The following is a 22,466-nucleotide window of genomic DNA, read 5'->3' as shown; positions in this document are numbered from 1 at the left end:
ATATAATGTACACAAAAATTAGGTGTGTATTTTGTCAGACTTTTTACAGCTCATCGTTTGTACATTGTTACCAAATTTTAATATTATTAAAAAGTGGCTTATTTGTATGTTTCAGAAAGATGTATCAAAAGCTATTGAAGCTTGTTTTATACACAAACTGTAATTTATATAAAAATATGTGAATGGAGAATGCAAAGTAATCCAGTATATACGCCCTCTAATTGCTTAATCTGTTATGATGTATTTCTTGTTTCCTCCTTCAGACGTGTAACTATGACGCGTAGTATAGGGGAAAGACACTTGAAAGTCTCCTGCTTTAAAAAGAAGTTTTCACTTACGGTAGCAGCTCACATGTGCAGCTGCACAGATGTCACCTTGTTGCCTGTAGTCCATTCCGATCTTTAAATCCACAGAAGAAACACTTTGGGGTTGTTTATTTTTTTGTAGCTCAATGGAGTTGAAAATGTATACTTCATATAATCTGTAGAAGCCTGCTACAAAATAGGAGAAGCAAATGATATAACCAAAAGTCCCAGAAGACATGTGAGCTGAGATCAGTTTTGTATTAACCCAGTATCAAAGAGATTTCAACATTGGAAGACTTTTCTTTATTTCTGTATTAATAATCCCAAGGACTGATGTTGACTGCCTGCTTGAATGCAATTCAACTGTACTCGAATTGAGGGGTCATTATGTGCTTTCAAAGTAAAGTGTGAAGACAACCACATCGCACAAGTCAAGGAAGACCACAAACCACAGAGACCACCCGTTTCCACAAGCCTCAAGTTTACTTCTCTGTTTTGAGTTCTTATTTATAATCAGCAAGAAGGACTTTTTGTCAGTTATTTATTTTTTGTTACGTTATACACAGGTGTTGCTTTGGAACCAAGTTAACACCATTCACGCCGAATAAGAGAAGGGGAAACAAGACTCCCCCACCTTCTTTGATGTCAATGGAGCGTTTATGTCTTATCTTCTGCAGTATCTGTGTCAGTGCTGTGCTTGTTAGCAATGGTAAGAAAGTGGGGTTTATACTTTACATACTGCCTACCTTTCTTATGACACATGAATACACCTATATAAATATAGAACTTAGTGACTCTTGTGGAAAAACTCAAACAGAAAATAAGATTGCATTTTAAGCTTTAAAAAAATCTAATTAAATATAATAATTTAAAACAAGAAAATTGAAAAGGTTGATGTGCATATTTCAATTTAAGGGGGGTATATGTTGCTTAAATTTTTAAAAAAATTGTTCTTAATGTATAAATTATTATACTCTTATATAATTTTGCTTGATAGTTCAGTTGAGGGCTAAATGATATTTGATCATTTTAATCGTAAATAAAGATCTTTAGTGAGGGCTTCTTGTTAACACTTGGGAATACGTTACAGTTACAGCTGTTGTTTAGTGGGGTCTGTTCTTTAGTATTTCATGTAAAACAAGTAGGGATCCTATGTGTGGGTAGCACTTACAAGTCAAGCCAAGCATTACAATGGGTGCCAGCACTTATAGGTTCTTAGGGAAACATCTGCATGTCTATGGCCAACCAACTTCTTCTTGGCAAATACCCCATATGCAACACATTAGGGTTAGTTTACTAAATTATTAGAGAATAATCACTTTGCAAAGTAAATGTCCAGCCTAATAAATAAGGTAAAACTGCGACCACAATCATGAGCATGAGCAAGCAAATATCCTGTTTTTCTTTTCCTGCACATTGTTTGCATTTCAAAATGAATGAATGAAGTGAACATTATTTAAATATGCTGCAAATTAAATAACTGTCAACAAGCAATTAAGCCATAAAAATAAATTTTCCTATTTCAATGAACAATGAACCAAGACTAGCATGTGATTAATACATTGAAATTATATTTATTATTATTATACATGATTTATATAGCGCCAACAGTTTACGCAGCGCTTTACAATGTAGAGGGGGGACAGCACAATTACAGTACAGTTCAATACAGAAAGGACAGGAGGGCCCTGCTTGTAGAGCTTACATTCTAAAGGGAGGAGGTGGTGGTACAAAAGGTAATAGATGCAGGGAATGATTTGATGGGTGTGCTGTTGTGATTACCATGTACTTAAAAGTGTAAAACAATTTAAATTTGAAAACAGCACAGAATAAGAATATTCCAGTACTGTGTTGTATTGTATAGAGTATTGTATTGTGTACTGTGCAGCTATTTATTCAAAATGGCCACTTTCAAATGTGAATTTAGTATTACACGTGCTTTTATTTAATATAAGCTTTGCTTTAAAAACATTTTACTAGTGTTAGTATAGGATGTTATTAACAGGAAAGGTTAATTAGAATGAAAGTTTAAAGGTCCAGTTTTGTTTATTATACCTAGAATTTTTAGAACCTGAACAGTTCCACTTTGAAAAATTCCAAAATACTAAAAATTTAAGAGAATAAATGACAAAAACTTGATGTATATCTTAAAAATGGTTAATACAAAGACCTCTCCAGGCAACAAAGTATAAACACATTATTATTATTATTATAACATTATGCATTTTTGACTATATGGCATAACCAGAACTAATGCATGCATCCCTGTAAAATACACACATAGTAATATTGTAGATCACAAATATACTTTACTTACTTAGAATCCTAAGTTCTCTTGGCTTGGACAGAAGAAGACCCCCCCCACCCACCCCTGTCTATATCCAAGGTTCTTGTAACTTCCTAGGAAGACACAGAGTAAAAACATAGCATTTTAATGTATGGAAGAATTAATTCCCACCATATTATTTGCAAATGACTTCAGCAACAAGTATTAGATGTTATCGGTGGTGGATGGCCAGTTTTACCCAAGGCAGGAATATGTTTAAAATGCTGAAAGAGTGAGCCTTGGACCACAACCCAGAAGGCTCATATCTCATCTGTAATTCTAACATACTGCTTACTGAAATTGCATACATTTATGTCTTCCAAAATGTTAATTAAAGGTAATTCCTGGAAAAATGGATTGTACAAATACAACCCCTTTATGTTTTCCAAACGTGACACTAGTCTGTGTGACTTTATAAAAGTCCTGACTGTTAACTATTTACACATTTTTAAAATAAATTAAGTTAAAACAAATAATTGAAACTGCAGCATTTTGGAAGTAATGGCATGTGAGTGCCACTTAGTTCTGGAGTACTGTGAGCCGAAGTGCCATTCTTCCCAAAAAGAACTGGCGCTGGACTGAAACTCGGTGACAATGCTGGAGCGTGGAGAAGGTAAGTAGAGATTGACAATCATTTGTTAGTTTTTATTTTTTATTAAAGGAAGGGGGTTTAAAATATATATATATATTTGCCTTCTACTTTAATAAAGAAAGCGACAGATTGTGAAAGTGTATCTAAAGCCATTTTTTGTTTTTCATAGAATGATTTGAATTTTTTTTGTTAGAATGTTTTATTTTTGGATGTTTTCTATTGGAGAGAATTCCTTTCACTTCCTATTCTGGAGATGAAACAGGAAGGTAGAGGAAATCTCTCTAATGTGAAGGGAAATTCCATTCCACACAGTAATCATTGGAGCAGAAATCCCCTTTAGAAGATATTCCCTCATCTTGTGTTTTGGTGATATTTGTAGAATGTACAAATGTCTGTGCCGTTATTTTCTGTCCTGCTGACAGCGGATACCAGAACTAACAGAGGGTAAAATGTCTCAGCAAGGGACAATAAATACCTTGCAGAGGTTCTAATGCTTCCCTATTCTATCCTTAACTAAACAAAGTAGATACACTTTTTTCATTCAAGGAAAACTAAGAATGAACAATAACAGAGCTACTTTTCTGTGTGGTTATATATAGCTTAGACCCTCTCATTCACACCTAAGTGATTTTCTTCTCGAAGCTTGAAGTTCTAAAATGCTCAACAGGACAAATCCCATTCATATGTTTACATCTATGTTTACATCTGAGCATTTTGTTGCCTGTAGTTAAAGGCCTGTTGCTCAAAAAAGTACATGAGCTTCTTTTTTGGCACATTGGTCCCCACAGACGCCAATGGGAACGCTTGAAAACGCACAACATGAGCATTTTATAAACGTTTTGTCGCACATTTTCTGCTCAAACTGCAGCTCTCCACCCTTAATCTCCTCCGCTTATGCTCCCCTAGTGCTCCATTAAGAATCTCCATTAAGAATTTGGGTACCTTCTGTATAAAATATCTTTGACACTTTACAAAGCCCTTGTCATTCCAATCAAAGCTTTATTACTGGTATACTAGCTGGTCTTTAATACATGACACCTGCCATGAAAATATCACAAGTTTGTGGAAAGTCTTATGTTTCAAAAAAATTATTCATTTGTATTTTTTTTTTTCAGAAGTTATAAAGCTCTCTCATACTCCAGTCCAGCTTCGTGTAAGGCTGGGAGAAATGGCTGTATTCACATGCAACCTAACAGCTCTGAACTTTACTCCTAAAGATATTAACTGGTATAGAGAAACAAACAGCACACCATTCATAAAAATCGCAGACTCAAAGGGTACAGAGAATAAAAGACTCAACATCACGGCAGACTGGGGACAGAAAAAGGCTGTGCTCTACATAAAAAATGTAACACTGAATGACAGTGGACAATATAAGTGTCAGCATTTATACGTGGACCAAAATGGGGAAATCTTTAGCAGCAACACATCTGTACTGATTGTAGAAAGTAAGTATATACTGTAGCAAGAGTTGTTAACCTGTTTTTTTTTTTATTATGCCTATATGTTATATTTGCATAACTATTTACATTTGGTAAATTATTTTTCAGCTCTGCCAGATATTGTTTTCAATATAACTTGGTTAATTGGAAAGTTCCACTATGTGATATTTCCCCTTAACATGATCTGTTCTCCACAAGAGGGATTATTGGCTTGGGTTACAATTTTTCAGAATAATGCACTCATGTTTCCTGGAAATATACAGAACAGCTTTAAAGGAGCCTGATTCATAATAGCCAGGCAAACTGGTGCCTTATTGCATTTTTGAACATACCGTTTGGAAATTAAACATGCCACCTAAATGGTTGTCATGAAGCACAATTGCACTTTGTTAATCTCAAACTTCAATAAATCATTTCTGCTTATATCACCGTATAAAAAATATAGAGCTGCATTAATAAAACCCGCTATGACCAAAACGTTCTTTTTTTTATTGTAATGGAAGTTTTAGACCTTCCCCTAACTTATAATGCAAGAACACAAGAATAATGCAAGAAGACATCAGGATAGAAACTTCCTTTTCCACCTGACTATGTAACACACACCAACAGCAACAAAAGCTTGACATGAGTTTTAAACCTTCTGTGCATTACTACACTATTACAGTTCTCATTGCTTTCTCAGAACCCTCAGAGAGATTTTCTGTTATTTCTTGTCCCTGGGACACTCTGGGGGAGATTTACTAAAACTGGAGTACTCGGAATCTGGTGCAGCTGTGCATGGTAGACAATCAGCCTCTAACCTCACCTTTTTTAATTAACCGCTTGCCGCCCGTCATATGACGGCCAGGTGGTGCGGCTCTCATTCTGGGAGGGCATCATATGCCTCCCTCGCCTTCCCGCGCCACCAGTGGCAATCGCGCGCACCTGCCGTGTCACTGGGCACCCGATGCACGTGCCCGCCGGCCGCAATGTCCACCGGGCACCCGCGATTGCCCGGTAACACGGCAGGACCATGGATCTGTGTGTTTGTAAACACACAGATCCACGTCCTGTGAGAGAGGAGAGGAGACCGATGTGTGTTCTCAGTATAGAGCAACACCGATCAGTCTCCTGCCCGTGTGAGTCTCCACCCCCTTCAGTTAGAAACACTCCATAGGAACACAGTTAACCCCTCGATCGCCCCCTAGTGTTAACCCCTTCCCTGCCAGTCACATTTATACAGTAATCAGTGCATTTTTATAGCACAGATCGCTGTATAAATGTGAATGGTCCCAAAAAGTGTCCGATATGTCCGCCAGTCACGATAAAAATTGCAGATCGCCGCCATTACTAGTAAAAAAATAATTAAATAAATAAAAATGCTATAAATCTAGCCCCTATTTTGTAGACGCTATAACTTTTGCGCAAACCAATCAATATACGCTTTTTTGCGATATTTTTAACCAAAAATATGTAGAAGAATAAATATCGGCCTAAACTGAGGAAAAAATTTGTTTAAAAAAAAAAATTTGGATATTTATTATAGCAAAAAGTAAAAAATATTGTGTTTTTTTCAAACTTGTCACTATTCTTTTGTTTATAGCGCAAAAAATAAAAAACGCAGAGGTGATCAAATACCACCAAAAGAAAGCTCTATTTGTGGGGAAAAAATAATAAAAATGTCATTTGGGTACAGTGTTGCATGACCGCGCAATTGTCATTCAAAGTGTGACAGCGCTGAAAGCTGAAAAATGGCTTGAGCAGGAAGGGGGTGAAAGTGAACTGTATTGAGATGGTTAAAGTGGTTGTAAACCCAATTTTTGGAGCCGGAGTCCACGGCCCGAAAGGAAGAGGGGCCATAAGATGGACTCTGCCTACACAAGTGACATCGCTGGTTTCTTTTGCAGGTAAGTGGCACATAATGGGCTAGTATGCGAAGCGATGCATACTAGCCCATTATGCTTTACATTTGCAGCGAGCAAAAGAGGAAGTAAAACCCACTGCAGCAGACTGATGCTGCATCCACCTAGGTAAGTTTAATTCTAAAAAAAAAGAAAAAACCCATACATCTCTTTCAAGATTAGTTATATGTTTAAAAGAGCAGACTAAAGCCTGGTACACACCATGAACTAAAAAAAAAGCTGTCAGCTCCAGTCGAAGCTGCTGTACTGACGATCCGAAATTAGTACAGCGATCTCCCCCCGCTGAGCTGTTGTGTTCTGGGGGGGCGGGGGTGGGGGCACGATCCCCATGTCAGAACACAACAGCTCAGCAGGGGGAGATTGTTGTACTAACGTCAGATTGTTAGTACATCGGCTCCGACTGCTGAGTTGAAAGGAAAAAAAAATCAGTAGTAGTGTGTACCAGGCTGAGAGTGCTAATCGGGAGCCAGCCGGCTATTGGTTTTCCAGCATGCTCATCAGACCGGCTACCATACACACAGCTCCAATGTCAGCTGGTTTTTAATTGAACCAGCCGATGTGGCCTGGCATTCGGCCCGTGTGTACTGGGCTTAATTTCATTTAAGATTTAATGTGTACAAGTAGAATTTGCCAATTTGTGAATAGTAAAGAACTATTTCTGTGATTATGTTGAAATAAATACATATTATTTGTATTTTTAGATCTCCATTATTTGACTACAACAGTGACTGACCAAACTAAGCAGCAAGTATCAGCACAGCATCAATTGATCAACAAAAAGGCTGTCATTGTTACGTCCGTTCTTCTGGTTCTTCTTCTACTACTCCTCAGTGGAATTGTCACTTTTCTAGTGTGGTATAAACAACGTACGTACTGAAAATTTTAAAATTTTACATATTTCATACTGTACATGAACTATTTATGTGGCATAGCATAATGTGGGCAGAGACTTTTGTGTATGCAAACTTAGATGTGGCATATGTAGAAATAACTTTGTGTAGAAGAGAATACAGTGGAACCTCGGATTACGAGCATAATCCGTTCCAGGAGAATGCTCGTAATCCAAAGTACTCGCATATCAAAGCGAGTTTTCCCACTGAAGTCAATGGAAATGAAAATAATTTGTTCCGCATTGACTTCAATGGGATGCAATACCACATGCGGCCAGAGGCGGGGGGGCGCCGGAGAGCCTCGGAAATGGCCAAAAAGGCCCGACGACACTTCGGCGGACCTCGGCAAACCTGGGAAAGATTTCCTACCTGAGATTTGCTGAGGCCAGACGTGCTGTACTCGGGCCTTTCCGTGCATTTCCGAACGTGACGTTCGGCTCTGCTCCGGCGTCCCCCATCTCAGGCCAAAAGCAGTACTGCACACCGCTTTGACCTGAATCGTGCTTGTTTTGCGAGACAACACTCGCAAATTGAGTTACGATTTTTAAAAATACAGTGCTCGTATTGCGAAACGCTCGTTAACCACCTTACTCGCAATCCGAGGTTCCACTGTAGTATAATTCGAATATCATTTTTTTTTTATACTATAGCAGTTTACTAGCAACATGGCTAGCAGATACAGCAACTGCTATCATACACAGTTTAAGGCTGGCCATACATTATACAATAATCTTGTACAATTTTCCTTTAGATTTCCATAAACCATACAATATAAGGTTAAATCTAAACACTTTCAATTTGTATGCAATCAGGTAGGCCCTTGCACTACATAAAGGTAAATCTAAAGGAAATTGAATAAAATTGTATAATGTATTGCCCGCAAGTTTGCATTTCAGGCATTGGTCCTTGGGAACATACTGCCCTAAACCTCCATGCACCTATATGCCCCATCCAGCAGCTTTTTAGGCTCTCATAGAGTTCTACAAGCTACCTAGAGCAGGGCTGGACAGTGCACCTATGCCTTCCGCCCACATCAAAATGCTGGGATTTCATACACAGGGCTAAATGAAAAGTGTGCCTTACTGGAGCCCAGAATGAACTCTAATAATTTATGAATATGTATGTTTTTACCTTCTCTGCACAAATGGTATAGAAAAGAATCGCCCCCTTTAAAATAAGCCTGAAATGAAGACAGACACAATTTTTTTCTTATCCAGCTGTATTTACTTATAACATCCAAGTGAAACGTATAACAACAACGTGTCAGAAAAAAAATCAAAAGCAGAATCATTGAGTTGGAAAAAGGATCACCCCCGTTGTGTCAGTATTTTGTTGAACAACCTTTTGCTTTAACCACTTCCGGACCGCCGCACGCCGATGTACGTCCCTACTTTGGGGACGGATATCGTTGTTATGGCAGCAGCTAGCTGCCATAACCCTGGTATCCCCGTGTTCGGCCTGTGGTCTACTACAAGGTAAAAGTGGTCTCTGTGGTGGATTCGCCGCAAGATCACTTTTATCTATGGCGGGAGAGGGCCCCCCCTCCTGCCACGATCCGGTGCCCTCCGCCGCCTGGGCTGACATGGAGACGAGTGAGGGGAAGATGGCCCCCACCCATCTCCATGACACTTCAGGGCGGAAGCGACGTCATAACGTCACTTCCGCCCATAGCTCTTAAAGGGGCATTTTATTTTTTTAATTTTTTTAAATGACAACATTTTTTTTTATTGCATTTTAGTGTAAATATGAGATCTGAGGTATTTTTGACCCCAGATCTCATATTTAAGAGGTCCTGTCATGCTTCTTTTCTATTACCAGGGATGTTTACATTCCTTGTAATAGGAATAAAAGTGACAGATTTTTTTTTTTTTAAAACAGTGTAAAAATAAAAAGTAAAAGGTAAAATAAATACGAAAAACAAAAAGTTTTTAAACGTGCCCCGTCCCGCCGAGATCGTGTGCAGAAGCGAACGCATACGTGAGTAGCGCCCGCATATGAAAACCACGTATGTGAGGTATCACCGCGATCAGTAGAGCGAGAGCAATAATTCTAGCCCTAGACCTCCTCTGTAGCGCAAAACATGCAACCGGTAGAATTTCTTATATGTCGCCTATGGAGATTTTAAAGGGTAAAAGTTTGTCGCCATTCCACGAGCGGGCGCAATTTTGAAACATGACATGTTGGGTATCAATTTACTCGGCGTAACATTATCTTTCACGGTGTAAAAAAAATTGGGCTAACTTTACTTTTGTCTTATTTTTTAATTAAAAAAAGTGTATTTTTTTTTTTTAAAAGTGCGCTTGTAAGACCGCTGCACAAAAACAGTATGAAGGAAAGTTTTGCAACGACCGCCATTTTATTCTCTAGGATGTTAGAAAAAAAAATGTATAATGTTTGGGGTTTCTAAGTAATTTTCTAGCAAAAAAAAACTGTTTTTAACTTGTAAATACCACATCTAAAAAAGAGGCTGGGTCTTAAAGTGGTTAAAGGAACTGCAGTCTGCTCACATAATTTATAATAAAAACATATTTGCCATTCTGAAGCTTCCCTCCAACCACTTTGCATATTATTTTATATATAATATGATTCCTTGCCAAATGTGCTGCATCACTCTTCCTCCACTAAGTCTGGCTGCAACCATTTTAACTGTGGGCAGCTGAAGCTGCTGCCTGTTCACTTTCTGGATTTACAAAGACACACAGAGGCACACCTCCAGCTCTGCAGCCCTGCAGCTCTCAGTGGCCCTCTTATGACTCATTTCCCCTCCCTTCCTGGCAAACTCTCATGAGAGTGAGAGAGAGAGCTGTGCATGGTGTTATAAGCCTAGGCTTTTTTCCAGACAAGAAACAGGAAGTGGGCTGTATAAGGTATTTACTGACAGAAAAAATGTTTTACTATCCAAAGTTAAAACAACAAGGGCAGAGGATTTAATAGATGGAAAGTTGAAAAAATGACTGAAGGTCCGCTTTAATTACAGCCTTTAGTATGTTGGGATATGTTTCTACTAACTTTGCACATTTAGATTTTGCAATATTTGCCCACTCTTCTTTGCAGGACTGCTCAAGTTTAGTTAAATAATAATAGTGACCGTTTGTGGGCTGCAGTCTTCAAGTCATTTCACAGATTTTTTATGGGGTTTAAGTCTGGGCTCTGACTAGGCCATGCAAGGACATTCACCATTTCCTCCTTCAACCACTGTGGGGGTCAATTTTGCTGTTATTGCTTATTTAAAATTGCTACGTAGCAAGGTTTTGTAAGTAGATAAGAACTGCTTTTCTACAAGTTTCTGTAGTTACTTCCACATTCCCAGGCCTAGGCCAGAATAACATTGCCAGTACTGCTCACAGACTTCTGGGATATTATTATGAAGTGAATCGGCGCAGTGGTGAATCGGCTCATGAGCAATAGCAACAGGGAATACAGCATTTACTGAGCCACCAGAAATGCACTGTCACTAATGCTAGGCTGTTTATTGACATGTTGCCATAGAGGCAACGTAAGCTATCTTCTACCATTACTATGGCACATGTAAACAAAGAGGAAGTCCAAATGGATTAAATTGCACATGCGCAAGATGTTACAGCGCATCATCACAATAATAGCTGTGAAGTGAATGATAGCTGAACCATCTTACTGAAGATGGCTGCGGGGAGGAACGCTGGGGGGAAGGGTATTTAGAAATGTAGTTTCTTTATAATATAACGCATCGACACATGGACATATTGATGAGTTTACTTTGAACAGCAAAAGATAATTAAAATATTAATTGGCGGTGCTAAGATCAAGTTTAGTTCTTCTTTAATAAATGATGTGGAAAGTGCTTCTTTATAGTGTGTTCAGCCATGTTTTTTTTTGTGCAAGGATTGTGATGTCCACAATTACAGGAGCGAGCTCTCAAATGCTGAGCTTAGAGCTAATGCACAGGGGAGATGTGAGGGGATTTGAATCAGAGAAAGAGTTCACTCTTGTGATGGTGAACAGTAATAGCTAGGGCTTGCTTAGCACCATCCTAGCAGCGTCCTAAAGCCCTGTACACACGGTCGGACATTGATTGGATATTCCGACAACAAAATCCATGGATTTTTTCAGACGGATGTTGGCTCAAACTTGTCTTGCATACACACGGTCACACAAAGTTGCCGGAAAATCCGATCGTTCTGAACGCGGTGACGTGAAACACGTACATCAGGACTATAAATGGGGCAGTAGCCAATAGCTTTCGTCTCTTAATTTATTCTGAGCATGCGTGGCACTTTGTGCGTCGGATTTGTGTACACACGATCGGAATTTAACCGATCAGATTTTGTTGTCGGAAAATTTTATAGCAAGCTCTCAAACTTTGTGTGTCGGAAATTCCTATGGAAAATGTGTGATGGAGCCTATACGTGGTCGGAATTTCTGACAACAAGGTCCTATCACACATTTTCCATCGGAAAATCCTATCGTGTGTATGGGGCATAAGGGTTTTCAGGTTAGGCTTCATGAGGTACGTAAATAGCCTACACCTATAGCAGGGACATTATTCAATTTTGGTCATCTACAGACACCCCTTATCTGCATAGGTGGTAAAGGTACACTACTCCTTTAATACTGTAGTAGGGTCTATCAAGATGTATGGTTCCCCATCAGATGCACTATTAAATTCTTTAGTAGATGGATACCATGCTCCATCCAACTGTGACTGCATAGTTTGCTAATGTCTGTTTAAGAGCAAATGGAGATACCTTGATAAAGGACCTGTTTGGATGTGAAGCTTAGCATTTTATTGATGAAGGAGATAAAAAAAAAAGGTTTATTCTCCATGTCAACCATTTTCATTTCATATGGCTTTTTTATTTAACCTTTAGGAAACAAGACGCCACAGCCTCAACTAAGACATCTGGTAAGAATTGTATATGTATTTTTAGTTACCCTACTGCTTTATTGGAAACTAGGATAAACTGTGTACAAAGCTGTGTAACTTTTGCAGAATGTTAGACTAAGCCCGGGTTCACACCTATGCGAATTAGATGTGCGTTTCCGCACATCTAATTCGCATAGCAGGAGAATGTGACCGGCTCCCTATGGAGCCGGTTCACATATCTCCAGGGCGGCTGCGGTGCGCACTGCACAAAAACGCTGTGTGTCTTTGGCTGCGTTTCAGGGCCGAATTCAGGCATAGAATCAGCCCTGATTCGTCCCTGAAATGGTGAACAGGGACGTACAGCGCTCCTGTGCGGTCCACAGTGCATTATGGTGTGAACCCGGGCTAAAGATTATTTTCAGAAGATAACCATTGTTTAGCAGTAACCCTCAATAAATACTGCTTGCATAGTATAGATCAGTGTTTCTCAAGTCCAGTCCCCAAGGCGCCATTTTCTTCAGATGAAACAGCTGTGATAATTACTAAAGCAATAAAGCTGATCAAATCACCTGTGCAAAATAATGGAAAGCCTTGAGGACTGGAGTTGAGAAACACTGGTATAGATTGTTGGTACTCATTAGTGGCTAAAGAGTCACATGTGGTTTTCAGCTCCTTGTATTGTTACTAGAAGTGACCCCACTAAACAAAGTAAATTTTTTTTATTTGTCCTGGTAACCACTGTAACTAAGACTAAAAGTGGAGGTGGAAAAATTTCAGTTGTCACCAGAACAGGAAAAGAAAAGAAATCTTCCAGCGGGGAACACATGTTCTGGTAACAACTGTTTAGAAGGTGATTTCTTTATTTTAGTGAGATTTCCTCTCACTTACTGTTGTGTCTACAGCACAGGAAGTGGAAGCTCCTCCAATAAATACAGGTGCCAAAATGAAAAAAATAACGTATAGGTTTTGTAACCATTTCTTACAGATTGTGCTAACAGTAGGTGAGACTAAGTGACAGTTAACACTGCAGTTGCCACCTGTTCCTGTGCAATGCATTTTGACAGCCCATTCATTTGTATACACTGTATACACAGCACACGTGTATACTATACAGTGTGCAGTACACAACATACGCTTTCATTATTGTGCGACAAGCAAGAGTCTCACAGACACATAAAAACCTATATGTTTTTTTCACAGAGAATATATACAGAGAACCAATTTTTTATTGAGCCTACTCTTACACAGGATCCATTAAAATATTTGGGGACTACTTAGCAACAAAAAACTGTTGAGACAATAAAAACTTTGGTCAGGAGAATGCATAATGAGTGTGGAGGTTGGAGTTTATGATGTATAGAGTGCAAGGGTCAGGAATATGTTATGTTCAACATAGTATAGATAGTGCCGGGGTCATGAGTGTGTAAACCACAGAGTGCATAGGTCAGGAATAATGCGCAAAGTACAGTGATAAGGAGTATGTAATGCAGAGTGTAGGGATTGGGAATACGTAATTCACGGAATACGAGGTTCAGGAGTATGTAACACACAAGGTACAGGGGTCAAGACTAATGCACAGAACACAGGGTCAGATGTACTTAAGGCACAGAGTGCAGGGGTCAGGAGTATGTAGCACACAGAGCAGAGAGATCAGGAGTACACAAGGCACAGAATGCAAAATTCAGGAGTAAGGTGGCACAGAGTGCAGGGGTCAGGGGCACAGAACATATAGATCACAAGTGTTTACTACATTTAAGTCAAAGAAGGCAAGGGTTAAGAGTATGTAACACACAGAGCACAACAGTCAGGAGTGCAGGACTAGGTAAAGTACAGGCAGCAGGGGAAGCAATATATAAGCCACAAACTGCAGGGGTCAAAAGAATGTAAGACACAGGGTGTTGGGGTTCAGGAGTATGAAATGCACAGAACAAAAGAGTCAGAACATAATGCATAGAATGCAGGGGCCAGCATGCAGTAGTATGTAATGTACAACCCAGTGTATGTAATATATAGCACAGTGTACAGAGTACAGTAGTCAGCACAATATATGAAGTATGGTGGCACACTCTGTATATTGCGCCCTACATAGAGTGCAACATTCAGGCATATATAACATATAGCTCTGCTTACTTGGTGCAACGTTCAAAAATACTCCACCCCACACCTAGTCAGCCACAAATTTTTTGCCTTTCAATATACCTTAAATGTATACAGTATGTATTTATTACAAAGGCAAAGTTAAGGAACCTTTAAATTAGTTGTTTTAAAATGAGGAGGTATCTTATATTGTGAAATATTATGTAGATCATACAGTGATGCTCACAAGATCTTTCTTAAATTTCATCTTACGTAACATATATATTTTTAAATAATTTTTCTCATCTTCTGTTGGGTTTGCAAACGCCATAGTGTTCAAAACTTCTTGGTTATGCATTTTTTTGTGACTGTTCCCAGATACATGAAAAGCATCTAAAAGCTCATAAACACACACATAAAACAATGAATTTGAGTTCAAAATAAAAAAAGCAGTTTGGAAAAATTGGCAAAGAAAAACAAATTAAACAAATATAGAGAGGAAGAGTCATATATTACAAGTCATTTCTCTATGCCTCTGCTATGGAGCTATACTAATCTTCAGAGTGTTTTTGTCAAACTCCAAACTGAAATGTCTAAAATTGGCGAATTTAAATAATATAAGGCATACAATAACTAAAAGCTGTGGCTCTAAAAGCACCAAATAAAAAAGAAACTAGTGACTTTTTCTGATTAACAATATATTATAATTAAATAGAATTATAAAATGAAACAGAAAATAGAGTAACCATTCTGTCCTTTATAAAAAGACATAATTATATAAGGATTAGTTTAGACTATAATTTGGATATTTAAGATTTATTCCACTTGTAACATAAATACAATAAATTCAAAGAGAACATTGTATTTAAAATGATTTATTTTGAGATTAGCCGCTTTGCTTTAGTTCTGTTTTAACATGGGGCCAAATTGTTATTTATATTGTTATAACTATTTTGTTAATGATGCTTTTTTTTTTTGTTTTTTTTTTTTCTACATCTTTTGCTGTGTGAAATATACACAGACAAACAAATATACAATATTGGTGAACCTCCCAGTTACATAGTGTTATTTTGGGTTTATTATTTGTGTGCAAGCACTAATAAGTTAGCACACATTAGGTGCAGTACTTACTGTAGAGTATTTTAATTGCATATTAGTCTATATATTTCCATTCTGTGGTATATGCTATGATGTTAAATGAAGTCATTGTTTTCCCTATATCTTTGCAGGAAAAACCATCCCAGAATTCTGATGTTTACACTGTGGACTATGGAGTGTTAGATTTTGGGAATAATCAACCCTACAGAAAATCAGCAGAAATATCCATACAGGAGCAAGTGGAATATGCTACAATTATGTTCCCATAAGGGATGCTGTATATGGGGACAGATAAATCTGCTGTGAATCCCAATGTCAATATGTGATTTGAGCTAATCTGGAAACAGACTTACACTGTGTAGAATTATAAATCCAGCCAATTATTTTAATGGACTACAAAATCTAATGGTATGACTGGAATAGGAACCATAGATTGTAGCTTAACTGTGTCAGCGACTGATGAGCATTTGTGGTACAACCCATGTTTCAACTTTTTATGTGATGGGGAGTTGCTTAAAGTGGTAGTAAAGTCCCCATAGTTTACTTGTTCCTACAGGTAAGCCTAAAATAAGGCTTACCTGTAGGTACAGTAAATATCTCTGTAGGTACAGAGATATCTACTAAAGTAGAAGCCAGTAATGTCACCAGCGCATGCGGGCTGTGCTCTCAATGAATGGAGTGCCATCCATTAAGAGAGCCGTGCTGCGGCAGTGACTCCCACGTATGCGTGGAAGTGATGTCATCACGGCTTGGCCAGTCAAAAAGCCAAAGCCCAGGAACCTGGAAGGAAGACCAGGTGAAGATGGAAGCCCTGTCAGCGCTGACAGCACGTTCTTGTTTTGTGGTTTACTACCGCTTTAATAAAAATGTATGTGCTTTTCCAAAATATTGATATTCAGGGATAACCATTGAGGATCAGGCCACCCAAATTATGTTTTCGTTTTGGATATTTGGTTAGATGCTGAGAAATGAAAACATTTTTTGTCTTCTTATGTTAGTAGTGTAGATCTCTGCACTTGAGTTTCCAACTCCAAGCAAGTACCTCCACTTTTTGTTGGGGAATCACACTTTCAGTTTTTTTTTCTATTTATTTTAATATTATGCAACAACCTGTATGTGGCCTCTTGTTACAGAAAATTAGAATGAATGACTAGGGAACTCCAGGGGGAAGGGAGGTGATCTAGAATAAACTTTATAAGAAAACTCAAAGACCATTGGGCAACACCCAACCATATACTCCAATATTGGCTTTGGGTTGTCTTACCCTTTCATTATGTCCTGATTTTATATGTGAATTCTGTATATTGGGAGGTATTTCAATAATAACAATTAAATTGTAATTCACTGTAGCACAGTGACAGGTATTAAATTTCACACGAAGGTTACTTGTTCCAGTATGAAACCCCATCAGATTTCTGGTAGGAGAGAACTATATAGATGTTATTTGTTTACTTGATAAGGTGCATAAGTACATTTTGGGAAAACAAGGATCTCTGTGATTTTTCTTTACATGAAGTCAAGCCAAACAGCTAAATATAGATATTAGAGATATACACACAATAATTCTTGCTTGGTTGGGAGATTAACTAGTTTACATGCAAGCAGTCCTTGCAGCCTAAAAATTGAGATACAGATCTTATATTTTTAACAGAAATAATAGAAATATTTTTATTTTTTGAGTTCTTTTTAGGCTTTCCCACACATTAAATAAAAGTAAACTGTCTTTTAAATAATGATGGAGAAACAACTAACCGGTTCTATGCAAGTACGTTGTAGTTGTGGTGTAGTTTATGTTTAGTCCCATATTTGTAAAAATGTTTCTATATTTATTAAATATTATTCCTAATGAATTATGGGATCATTAATATGTGTATCTGTTCCTTGTATATGTATGTGTGTAATCAATGTTGGCAAAGTTCAAAACAAAGTGATGGTTAAAAAAAAAAAACTTTAGCAGAGGGGCTGACAGTGTGGGCAGCTTGCATCTTTTGGGGACTGGAAAGAAAAGGCTACACCAGGCTACATTCTGATTGCAGTTTACAAGCTGGATCACATTTTGGTGATTTTTAACTTCCAAAATTTCCCAGTCATAGTTCCTCTTTCTGTTTATCCTTCAATCACTTAAACACTTCTCACTTCTGCATTCTTCAGAATATAAAATAAGTGTAAGCACAAAAACATCAACCTATATGGTTTGAAGGTCTTGTAATAGCCATGACAAGTTGACAGGACTGGAAATTGAGGTCACCTGGACAGGAAATAAAGATACATTTTTCAAATCAGGGACTTAGACAGGACTAAGCACATGATTCTACTTTACACAGGCTGTCTATCCGGAACTAACACCCCGGCCGGTCAGACCGATTGCAACATTAAAATCGTGCTACTTCACTTGAAGTAGCACGATTTCAAAGTAGTACTACTTCAGGTGCTACTTGGAAGACATCTGTGAGACTTCATGCACAGATGTCTAAGCAAGTCGTACCTAAACTTGCAAAAAAGTAGTGCAAGAACTACTTTCAAAATCGGTGCAACTCTGATGGAGTCAGAGTTGCACCGCTTTGACAACTTCCATTGTGGACCATAGGGTGCGACTTAACAAGTCACACCAGTGTGACTGGGGGCTAAAAGAAAGTTTTGCCTGGAGTTTCACTTGGCAACCTCAATCACAGTACAAGTGGCAGTGGGGGCTTGGTGATGCCATCACCACATGCAACAATAGAAAAAACAAATTCTTCGGTGCTCTTTCAAGGAATAAAAACTAGCAATATATTATTGCAGCAGCCAAACATTGGGGGAATTAATAAAAAGTGTCAGAGACAAGTTCAGTCTTAGCTGGTGTTGTTCCCATAGCAATCAGTTTCTATCTTTCATTTTTTTCCCCACACGGCTTAAAAGATGAAAATTTAAAAGCTGATTGGCTCAGAGACTTTTTAATAATTACTCCCCCGGTGTCAGTTAGCGCCCACTCTCAGAATGAATGGCTCTAAAATTTTTATCCAAATTTTAGTATCTACTTATGCTCATATCACTTTTTCCATAATCCAGCACATAGCTGTCTGCTCTTCAACATGAATAAAGTTACAATGTTATCCCCCTAAGGAAGACATGTGACTGGTGACGTAACATGTTGGATGGAGCCTGGGTGACATCATCAAGTAGAGATGAACTGGGAAGTGGACTTTTTTTAAAGGCGTATACATACCGAATGCTGGTAACCCTGCCCTGCACATACTGTTTAATAGGGTGACATCTTTGGTCCACAGGGCTAAAGTACACTTATTCATGTCAGTGGGTATATTGACGAAAATGGTTTTAATAAATATTTTAACCACTTGCTAACCCGCCAAAGTATATATACTGTGACGGCGTAGCTCCTACAGGCACCGCAAAGTCCCTGTTTCTGGGTTTCGGCCACATGATTTGACACAGCCGGAGTTTATGAGCAGATACCGGCCAATGATTCATGGCTGAGACTTGCTGATCGGCTATATCAAATCAGAGCCCTGTGTTGACAATATTGCCCCGTACACACGGTCGGACATTGATCAGACATTCCGACAACAAAGTCCATGGATTTTTTCCGACAGATGTTGGCTCAAACTTGTTTTGCATACACACGGTCACACAAAGTTATCGGAAAATCCGATCGTTCTGAACGTTGTGACGTAAAACACGTACGTCGGGACTATAAATGGGGCAGTAGCCAATAGCTTTCATCTCTTAATTTATTCTGAGCATGCGTGGCACTTTGTGCATTGGATTTGTGTACATACGATCGGAATTTCCGACAATGGATATTGTTGTCGGAAAATTTTATAGCAAGCTCTCAAACTTTGTGTGTCGGAAATTCCTATGGAAAATGTGTGATGGACCCCACACACGGTTGGAGTTTCCGACAACGGGGTCCTATCACACATTTTCCATCTGAAAATCTGACCGTGTGTACAGGGCATAAGGCTCTGAACAGAGGGAACGATCACTTTGTGTCTTTTCCCTGCTTTGCAAACAAATCAGACCATAGTAAAAATCAAAACATATTACAGAAATTACACATTATTAGGCACACAATAAACCCCTTAATTGCCTCTAGATGTTAACCCCTTCCTAGCCAGTGCCATTAGTACAGCGGCAATGTATATTATTAGCAATGATCACTGTAATATTGTCACTGGAGATGTCAGTGGCAGTTAGTCAGTTCCCACAAAGTGTCAGATTACCTCCTGTACTATCACAGTCCCACTATAAGTCGCTGATCGCCGTCATTAGTAGTATAAAAATAAATAAATAAATACAAATTCCAGTATATAGTGTATACCATAATTTGTAGACACTATAACTTTCACCCATCCAATTAATTTTCACTTTTTTTTGTAGCAGAATTCATTTTGGCCTAAATTTATAAAGAAATTGGATTTACATTTTTTTTTTATTGAATATGTTTAATAGCAGAACGTAAAAAATATTCGCTTATATAATACAAAATCCAGCGGTGATCAAATACAACCAAAAGAAAGCTCTATTTGTTTGAAAAAAAATCATAAAAATTTAATTTGTGTACAGTGTTGCATGACCATGCAATTGCCAGTTAAAGTAGTGCAGTGCTGAATAGCAAAAAATGACCTGGTCATGAAGGGGGTAAAATCTTTCGGAGCTCAAGTGGTTAAAATGATAAAGCACTATGGAGTTATTATGTTTCTCTTTTCTATGATAAAAATGAGAGAGCAGGCACTTTCTGGAGTTAGAGGCTTACAGATCCCTTAAACCTCAGACATGAAATATGAAAAAAGAACATTTCTTTTTTTATCCTGTATACTTTGTCTTTCTCTAAAGTTCTGAGTGCCATATGTCTATGCTGCCTAGTTCTTCTGTTATCAGCATAAGTCACTTCTGGCAGCTTTTTCTGACACCAAGGGTTAAAAATGGGGATGGAGGAGGGAGCTGCAGCACTCAGTTTGTGACTCATGTTCACAACAGTGCTTGTTCTCTGTACTATGTGAAGGGGGTGTGTCCCTTCCCTCTAATCAGGGTACAGATCTGTCAGCTCTGTGAACACTTCAGATCCCCATTCCCTGCTCCTGGATCATAGAAGAAATCTTTCCCTCTTTGTGTTTTCAGAAGGATCTACAGAAGAAATGGCTGCAGAAAAACAGGTACAACTTACAGTATATACGAGGATTTGTTTTATCTCTGTGTACCACCAAATGCTAGTCACTTCACTGGGTATATGTAAGGGTTTACAACCACTTTTAAAGGGAAACACGCATGTTATAACCTTTTAGAACATACAGTATAGGTCAAAAGAGGAGATGAGAACACATCTGGTGTTTGAGCACAAGGGGTGGTGGAGAGTGAATAAGACCCCTTTCACACTGAGGCAGTTTTCAGGTGTTTTAGCACTAAAAATAGTGCAAGTTTAGTGCCTGAAAACTGCCTCTCATGCCTCCCCCGAGTGCTTTTACACTGGGGGATAGGAAAAAAAGTCCTGCAAGCAGGATCTTTGGGGCGGTGTAGGAACGTTGTATACAGCGCTCCTACACCGCCCCTGCCCATTGGAATGAATGGGAATCACCGCAACACGGGTGCTTTTAACCCCTTCTTAACCCATTCTTGGGGGTTAAAAGTGCCCCGCTAGCAGCTGAAAAGCGCCACTTAACCACTTCAGCCCCCGAAGATTTTGCCCCCTTCCTGACCAGAGCATTTTTTGCGATTCGGCACTGCATCGCTTTAGCTGACAATTGCATGGTTGTTCGACGTTGTACCCAAAAAAAAAAAATTGACGTCCTTTTTTTCCCACAAATAGAGCTTTCTTTTGCTGGTATTTGATCACCTCTGCGGTTTTTATTTTTTGCGCTATAAACAAAAAAAGAGCGACAATTTTGAAAAAAAAGCAATATTTTTTACTTTTTGCTATAATAAATATCCCCAAAAAATATAAAAAAACAAATTTCTTACTCAGTTTAGGTCAATGTGTATTCTTCTACATATTTTTGGTAAAAAAAAAACCGCAATAAGCGTATATTGATTGGTTTGCGCAAAAGTTATAGCGTCTATAAAATAGGGGACAGATTTATGGCATTTGTATTATTAATCTTTTTTATTAGTAATGGCGGCGATCTGCGATTTTTATCATGACTGTGACATTATGGGGGACACATCGGACATTTTTGACACTATTTTGGGACCATTGTCATTTATACAGCGATCAGTGCTATAAAAATGCACTGATTACTGTGTAAATGACACTGGCAGGGAAGTGGTTCAATACTAGGGGGCGATCAAGGGGTCAACTGTGTGTCCTAGGGAGGTGTTCTAACTGTAGGGGGGATGGGCTACCAATGACATGACAGCGATCACTGCTCCTGATGACAGGGAGCAGTGGATCTCTGTCATGTCACAAGGCAGAGCAGGGAAATGCCTTGTTTGCATCTCCCTGTTCTGCCTCTTCACACTGCAATCGCGGGCCCTCGGCGAACATCGAGTTCCCGCGGGTGTGCTCCAGCGGGGTGCGGCGGGCGCCCACCCGATAGTTGACAAATTTAAAGGAACGTACAGGTACACCCATTTGCCTGCCTGTGCCATTCTGCCGATGTACATCTGTGTGCGGCGGTCATCTGTGTGCGGCGGTCAGCAAGCGGTTAAACAGCGGTAAAGCACCACTAAAACTAGCAGAGCTTTACCGCTAATGGACGCGCCGCCCCAGTGTGAAAGTAGCCTGAAAGAAAACCTACAGTGTTTTTTAGTCCGCACAGTAGAGTGGACTAACAAAGATGTACTGGGAGGCTGTTAAACACACAGTATAAGGTGGAGTTATTAATAAAGACACAGTGGGGGTTATTTACGAGAAAAACAAATCCACTTTGCACTACAAGTGCACTTGGAAGTGCAGTGGCTGTAAATCTGAAGGATAGATCTGAAATGAGGGGAAGCTCTGCTGATTTTATTATCCAATCATGTGCAAGCTAAAATCCTTTTTTTTTTTTCTTGCATGTC

The 22,466-nt window shown here is 38.8% G+C and overlaps 1 protein-coding gene across 1 annotated transcript; it reads left to right on the top strand.

Moving 5' to 3' along the window:
- The first annotated feature begins 303 nt into the window (after positions 1-303).
- On the top strand, positions 304-17,338 carry PDCD1 (programmed cell death 1). Its single transcript, XM_073626434.1, has 5 exons — positions 304-1,014; positions 4,339-4,671; positions 7,268-7,432; positions 12,304-12,338; positions 15,605-17,338. The coding sequence occupies exons 1-5, from the start codon at positions 948-950 to the stop codon at positions 15,740-15,742; spliced, it is 738 nt and encodes a 245-aa protein (XP_073482535.1). The 5' UTR covers positions 304-947; the 3' UTR covers positions 15,743-17,338.
- The last annotated feature ends 5,128 nt before the right edge of the window (positions 17,339-22,466 follow it).

Source organism: Aquarana catesbeiana, linkage group LG04 (genome assembly GCF_042186555.1).
Source record: "Aquarana catesbeiana isolate 2022-GZ linkage group LG04, ASM4218655v1, whole genome shotgun sequence".
In the NCBI taxonomy this organism is placed as follows: Eukaryota; Metazoa; Chordata; class Amphibia; order Anura; family Ranidae; genus Aquarana; species Aquarana catesbeiana.
Note: the sequence above shows the minus strand (reverse complement) of the source record. Positions and strands in the feature narration are given on the sequence as shown.